We start from the raw sequence: 7,560 nt of genomic DNA, 5'->3' as shown, positions 1-7,560 counted from the left end.
TATATATATATATATATATATTATTTTATTTTTAAAAATAAATAAAAAATAAATATGATTATTATTTTAGTTATATTTTCTAATGAATCAAATTAATCTATTATTAAAAAAAAAGACTTTAATGAAATGTCATGTCAACTAGGAGAGAGTGTGGCTTTTAAAGTGTCAAGTATATTTGAAGGAAAATAGGAATAGTTGAGTGATATTTTAGTCCCAAATGAAACATAAATGATATTTCAAGGCAATTCCCTAAACTTGGGTGACCATTTAGGGAATGACTCTCATAATTACTATCGTTAGTAAGCGTTTGGTCATATGATTTTGAACCAAAGTTACATATTTTGAAATCAATGTTTATTTAAGAAATTTGCACGAAATTTAATTTTAATTTTAAAGCAAGATTTTTATTGTGTAATAAAAAAATATTTATTCTTACATAATCTTTTCAAATAGGGTGCAAAAAAAAACAGGAAAAGAAGTTTTTTTTTTTTTTTTTTTGGCAGTAAACTTTGAATACTCAACTCTGGTTAAATTTTGACCACACCCACATCCTACCCCAATTCCAACATCATCACATAATAAAACCTTATCTTCTCTGTAGAACACTCACACACACTCTCTCTCTCCTCTTTCTCTCTCTAAAATACAGCAAATCTAAGCTCGTTAATGTCGATTCAGATCTGAGAGAAGAAGAAGAAGGAAGAAAAAGGACTACTGTAAATCTCTCTCTCACTGTGAAATTACACTTTTGCCCTTCCCCCTCCATTACCGTACAACAATGGCGTATGCATTCCCGGAGGAAGTACTAGAACACGTCTTCTCCTTCCTCACCACCGACAAGGACCGTAACGCAGTATCTCTAGTCTGCAAATCATGGTACGAGATCGAACGGTGGTGTAGGAAGAGAATATTCGTTGGAAACTGCTATGCCGTTAGCCCTAGGATCATGATCCGACGGTTTCCGGAAGTCAGATCTGTTGAGCTTAAAGGGAAGCCTCATTTTGCTGACTTTAATCTTGTACCGGAAGGTTGGGGAGCTTATGTTTATCCTTGGGTTTTGGCTATGTCTAGGTCTTATCCATGGCTTGAAGAAATTAAGCTTAAGAGGATGGTAATTACTGATGAGTCGTTGGAGTTGATTTCTAAGTCGTTTAAGAACTTTAAAGTGTTGGTTTTGTCTTCTTGTGATGGGTTTACTACTGATGGACTCGCTGCTATTGCTGCTAACTGCAGGTGAAATTTTTTGTCTTACTTGACATTTCTCTTCTGTTTTGCTCACTTTAAAGTAGTTAGTGGTGAGAGAAGTCTTAATCTGTAAAGTAATTAGATCTAATTTTGGGTATTAGTTTGGACAATGACTTGTATTGTTGTTAAATCTTAAGCTTTTGGATGAATGCAGTAAGCATTTTGGGGGTTTGTTATAATCCCTTGCTAAACACGAGAATGAAGAAGCACTTTTCTTGCAGCTGTTTGTTCTGTTTATAGGATATGTAATGTATTAGTGGAAACGAAGTATCTACTGTAGATGAATTCGTAGTGTGTGAACTTGAAGAACTGACATTTCTTCAAGTGATTATGGTATTATTGGATACGTCTTGCTGCTACATTGCATCAGTCTGGTTCATCTGACTTTAATACTTCAAAGATTAGAGCTTTTTGTTTGTTTCTTTTAGCTTCTTTTTTTTGAGGTGAACTTCTGGGAATTAATTTTTCGGATTTTGATTGAATGAGCTAATGTCAATAATTTCTTGTACTTCCTTCCCCAGAATTCTACATTTGCATTCTATCTTTACAGATCTCTAAGGCCTTATAACAGAAAATGCTAACTTGTGGGTTTTCTTAATTGTTATAGGATTTAATCAGTTGGACTTCCTTTTAGCATTAATTTCTTGTGGTATACACTGTGTAAACATGCCCTTTAGCTTTGCTTTGTTTTGAAGTTGTTGGAGATTTGAATGTTATCTTAATTATCTGGAGATTTCCATATGTTTGTTTCTTGGTTCTCTGGTGGGATTAATTTGTTTTATCAGGAGGGAGTTTTGTAATGGAGTATAGTTGTAGTTCAATGTTGAAATGGTTAAGTGGGTTAGGAATATGAAATGGTGATTTATTGAAATTCCAATAGGAATATGATTCTAAATCTTTCTTATTTATCTTGTTCATATCGTCTGTGATTTATTATCATTTGTTGTTTTCTGTTGAGTCTGTTGATTTGCTTCAATTTATCACAGAATAATTGTGTAGATGGGTATTGTCATCTAACTCCCGTTTTGCTGCAGGAATCTGAGAAAACTAGACTTGGGAGAGAGTGAAGTGGAGGACCTTAGTGGGCATTGGTTAAGCCATTTCCCTGATAACTGCACGTCACTTGTTTCACTTAACATTGCCTGTTTGGCTTCTGAGGTCAGTCTATTAGCTTTGGAGCGCCTGGTTACTCGCTCTCCTAATTTGAGAACTCTTCGGATAAATCGTGCTGTGCCCCTTGAGAGGCTTCCAAACTTGCTCCGCCGCACTTCCCAGTTGGTCGAATTTGGTACAGGTGTTTTCTCTGCTGATGTGCGGTCTGATTTTTTCTCGAACCTGACAGAAGCTTTTTCGAGCTGCAAGCAACTTAAATGCCTGTCTGGGTTTTGGGATGTTGTACCAGCTTACCTTCCAGCTTTATATCCAGTGTGCTCAAGACTCACCTCCTTGAATTTGAGCTATGCTACATGTCAGAACCCTGAGCTTGGCAAGCTCATAAGTCAGTGTCACAATTTGCAGCGTTTGTGGGTATGTTCTAAATGTTTTGAAGTCTTAATTGATGTTCTTGATACTGCAACTGCAAACATGTTTTTTTTTCTTATAAAGAAGAAGAGGCAATGAGATTGTAACATCATACTTGCTGTGATGACATTTAGTATATATTCTTAGTGAAGAATAAGAAAAAACCTAACTGCTACAGATCAACCAATCAACCACAACTTAATCCCAATTTAGTTGGTCTCAGCTTTATGGGTCCTCTTAAACCATATTGCTATATTCAGGTCATTTTCGTTCCGATGCTAAATTATTTGTCTTTACGCAATAATTGCCAAGGATAGGAAAAAAGTAGTTCATTCTGTAGATAAACTTCACCTATGCTGGTTAGGAAAATTCCAGGCTACATATATTTGATATTATATTGCTAAGCAGCTCACTTTCCTTGGAAGTTGAAGCCAATTGTTACATGCTTCATATTGTGATCTGGACGAATGGGTTTCAGTTTTTAATACTTGTGCCTACCCAATGCACGTAAAAATTCATCTAAATGTGATGGTTCTATGCTGAAAAATGTATCTATTCTTCCCTAGTAGCTTCCCCAAACTGGTTCTGTAATATAAACTCCAGTATCAAGTTTAAGTGCTGAATTACTTTTCTTGTAATATATGTGACTGCAGGTGCTGGACTACATTGAAGATACTGGTCTTGAGGAACTTGCTGCCAATTGTAAGGACCTTCAAGAGCTGAGGGTGTTTCCTTCTGACCCATTTGCTGCAGAACCAAATACAACCTTGACGGAGCAAGGCCTTGTAGCTGTCTCAGATGGCTGCCCAAAGCTCCAGTCTGTCTTATACTTCTGCCGCCAAATGACTAATGCAGCTTTAGTTACTATTGCTAGGAATCGACCTAACATGATCCGTTTTCGCTTGTGTATCATTGAGCCTCGAACTCCTGATTATTTAACCCTTGGTTCATTTGATGCTGGTTTTGGGGCCATAGTAGAGAACTGTAAGGAATTGCGGCGACTTTCACTTGCTGGCCTCCTTACCGATCGTGTCTTCGAATACATTGGCGCCCATGCTAAAAAGTTGGAGATGCTTTCCATAGCTTTTGCTGGTGATAGCGATTTGGGACTCCACCATGTTCTCTCGGGTTGTGATAACCTTCGGAAGTTGGAGATCAGAGATTGTCCGTTTGGAGACAAGGCTCTTTTGGCTAATGCTGCAAAGCTCGAGACAATGCGATCCCTTTGGATGTCTTCTTGTTCAGTAAGTTTTGAAGCATGTAAGATGCTAGCTCAGAAGATGCCTAGGCTTAATGTGGAAGTCATAGATGAGAGGGGTCCTCCAGATACAAGGCCAGAAAGCTGTCCTGTGGAGAAACTTTACATATATCGAACTGTGGCTGGACGAAGATTTGACACACCTGGTTATGTTTGGACAATGGATGAAGATGCAGCTGTAAGGTTGACCTGAGCCATACATCAAATGGAAAATTCCAGCAAGACTTCACATGGAAAGATGGGCAGGTATTAGCGCTATGTTTATCCTCCTGCATTTGTTTGTCACGCCTTATGTAGTTGCAGTGCCAGTTGAGGGTTGGAACTTCACTGCTTTGAAGTAGAGACTCCCGAGCTCATACGCCATCAATTTTATTCTTGGCTGAGAGCTACTTTACAGCAGGTAGTTTTTAATAAAGAATTTGAACTCTGAGTTTCTGTGTATCATCTAGAGTAACAATTATTCGTTTTCTTTGGGTGGGATTTTGCTTGGGGGGTTTGGGGGGCATATTTTTGCCATGTATGTGTTATTTCCAGACTTTGCTTCATTATGTAGTTCCCTTTATTTATTCTATTGACTTATTCTCTATGAAATGGAGTGTCTTCAAAAATGTTAGTTTAGCTCTTTCAGTAAATTAAGCACATTGTTGAAAGGGAGCCTTGACGCAATAGTAAAAGATCAAGGATTCAAGACAAAACTCTTCGATCTGGTGTCCTTGGAGCTTAGTGCATTGGGCTCCTCCGGGTATCAGCCTTTTAATTTGACAAACTCTAAATTACACCCTCTTACCAACATTCAACATCTACTAAATCTGTAGGCTTTTGCTTACTTAAACTTCAACAGATACAAAGAAATCACTTGGTTTTTGTTGGAACTCGCAAATATGTCTTCCATAGTTTTTTGGCTAGGAAGCAACATGCATGTTCACACTACCCATTACCTATGTTTATGGATGAGACATGGCAATTTTTGTTATTACTTGGTATCTGTTGCTAGTCGGAGGTTACAGGTATCTCGTTGAATTAATCAAAAAAACGATACATGGTAATATATGTTAGTCATTTTTTGTTGAATAGTGGAGCACGTGAAAGATTCCATCTTGGGAGATATACAAGGAGATTATTACTATAACATTATTTTGTGTTCACAACTTTTTGAGGATTACTCTCTCCATTCCACTATCACTTGATAGATGACTAGTCAAAACAATCCAAAAAACAAAAAGATGAAACCAAAACATGTTGAGAAATCTCTATAGGATAATCTTACAATTATTGTAGCCACAAATTTAATGAAAATAAGATACGAATGGTGTGTGGATTTATTTTCTTTCTCTATTATGCATTTGAATAGTACCAAATAAAGACAGAAACAGTGAGACAATAATATAACAGACACCTCATCTGGCAGAAAAGGCTGAATCTCCATCAACCTCCCCACACACAAAAAATTATAAAAATAAAAGTAGTGGTATACTAATACACTACAGATATTCCAGAGTAAAAGAAAGCAAAAGCTGGAATCTCTGTCTCTGCTCTTTCTGTCTTTTTCTTTATTTTATCATATTCCTCTCTCCACTCTCACCCTCGTTAGCTCGTTTATATTGTTTGTCTCAAATTCGAATAAATTGAAATTATCATAAGATTACAATGAGTATATTTGAGAGGATTTTTTTAATTGACTTATGATGCTTGCATGTTTTACTTTTTTTGGTCTATTGATTTATGACTATCATTATATTCATAATTGCTTATTCGTTTCATCATTTTATTCTTATTATTATTATTATTATTATTATTACAGTTTTATTTTTTCAATCTTTGGCTTTGGATTCTCTTTAATCTTTCTATATCATTCTTGCATAATAATGACAATGATTAAATCTTGCTACTTGAGTTTTGCATTTTTAGTGGCTTAAAATCATTTCTCATTTAAGTTTATATATTTTTTTTCATAATTATTTTGAAAAAATAAAATAAAATATCTCTTCATCACTAACTACTCAATTATTTTTCTTACAATATAAGTTGACTGCTGGCAGTATCTATTCCAACTTTCCAAGTGGATTCTGACGTGTTTGGGTGTTGCTTTTGACTCATTTTGGATTTTCTTGTGAAATATCACCTCAAAAAGAAATTCGAGTTCGAGTTTTGAAAAAGAAAGAAAAAAATATTCTGATTGAAAGTGTTTTTTCCTTTAATGAATCTTATGTGGTATAAATTTGAATTACTCGAATCTCAAAATGAATATTGGATATTAACAAGTTACCTTTGATTCTTTTTGGCTTCGAATTGTTACACTTTGAAGCTCCAACAAGTCCTCAAGTCTTTTGTCGTCTAAAACTTTGCTAAAAAAATGTTGCTTTATGTTTGGTTCTATGTACTTATATAATGCTATGCGTTCTCTACTTTTGAATTTCACAAGAAGAGAATGTGGTTTTTCCTTTTGACTTTCTCTCTTATTCATGAAGCGAAAAAAAACTTTCTTTGTCCGAAAAATTCAAAAGAATCTTACAAAGAAATTAGTATTATTTGCCATTTTCATGTGGTTGTTGAAATTTACTCGTTATAATAATAATAATAATTATAAATATAGTTTAATTACCTTAAATAATTGAAATATTTGTGAAATTTAAGAAAGGAAAAACATTTAAAAAATATACAAATGAAACGCAAAATAAAAAAAAGATATAAGAAGGATTACAATAAAAGAGTTAAGTTTTTAGAAAATTATTTCAGTCATCCTTTTTGTTTAATTTGTTTTATTTAGCAAGCTAACTTAATTAAAAGGCCATAAGTCTTTTTTTTTAACCAAAGAAAAGAACTTTCATATAGTTTTCAATTTTCATTTTTTTAATAATCTATTTTTTTTAGTAATATTTTCCGAATGACATTGTAATCAAAATCAAATCTTTCTTAGACATTATTTAAAGAAGCCATCTTTTAGATTGTAGTAAAGTTTCAACTCTCACTCTTTTTCCTTTTAAGTAACGTGATTCATGTTCTATAGTTGGCATATTTGAATCCTAATATACAACAAAAAAATCACTAATAGAAATAAAAGATTTTTTTCACCATGAATACTAAGAAATTAATGATATAGAATTAGGATCGTCTCAAGCATATTAGTTACCAAAAGCCAAACATGAATTCAGGAGCGGCTAATTCTTGAAACATAGTTTATTCTTCCAGTTTTTTTAAGATGCAAAGTCGTTAATATATTATAGCTAAAAGTACGGGCAAACAACAAAAATATCACTAGTTTAGGGTCTAATTACATATCTTTTGTGAGTTGGCGAAACTACCATTCGTGCAAGATTTCGGTTCCTAGATACATGTATTTGGCGCATCCAGATACATGTATCTCAGACACCATGGAGTCGAAATTAGGTATAATTTGTTCTAGATGTATTGTATCCAAGTGGATTCACATGTATCTGACTCTTTAGCTCGCCTCTCTCCCGTGTCACTCGCCTCTCTGCCTCTCTCAACCGTCTTTCTTCCTATGTATATGTATTTTAGAATGTATTTGATATCCT

At 34.5% G+C, this 7,560-nt stretch overlaps 1 protein-coding gene across 1 annotated transcript; it reads left to right on the top strand.

Moving 5' to 3' along the window:
• The first annotated feature begins 564 nt into the window (after positions 1 to 564).
• On the top strand, positions 565 to 4,637 carry LOC102583018 (protein TRANSPORT INHIBITOR RESPONSE 1-like). Its single transcript, XM_006359370.2, has 3 exons — positions 565 to 1,233; positions 2,280 to 2,772; positions 3,420 to 4,637. The coding sequence occupies exons 1-3, from the start codon at positions 779 to 781 to the stop codon at positions 4,215 to 4,217; spliced, it is 1,746 nt and encodes a 581-aa protein (XP_006359432.1). The 5' UTR covers positions 565 to 778; the 3' UTR covers positions 4,218 to 4,637.
• The last annotated feature ends 2,923 nt before the right edge of the window (positions 4,638 to 7,560 follow it).

The sequence above is a fragment of the Solanum tuberosum genome, unplaced genomic scaffold, assembly GCF_000226075.1.
Source record: "Solanum tuberosum cultivar DM 1-3 516 R44 unplaced genomic scaffold, SolTub_3.0 scf00298, whole genome shotgun sequence".
NCBI lineage: Eukaryota > Viridiplantae > Streptophyta > Magnoliopsida > Solanales > Solanaceae > Solanum > Solanum tuberosum.
The sequence above is the reverse complement of the archived record's forward strand: the minus strand, read 5'-3'. Positions and strand labels throughout refer to the sequence as shown.

Coding starts and splice junctions, on each gene's coding strand:
- LOC102583018 (XM_006359370.2), top strand. CDS start 779: ATGGCGTATGCATTCCCGGAGGAAGTACTAGAACACGTCTTCTCCTTC. Junction 1,234..2,279: donor GCTATTGCTGCTAACTGCAG/GTGAAATTTTTT, acceptor GTTTTGCTGCAG/GAATCTGAGAAAACTAGACT. Junction 2,773..3,419: donor ACAATTTGCAGCGTTTGTGG/GTATGTTCTAAA, acceptor ATGTGACTGCAG/GTGCTGGACTACATTGAAGA.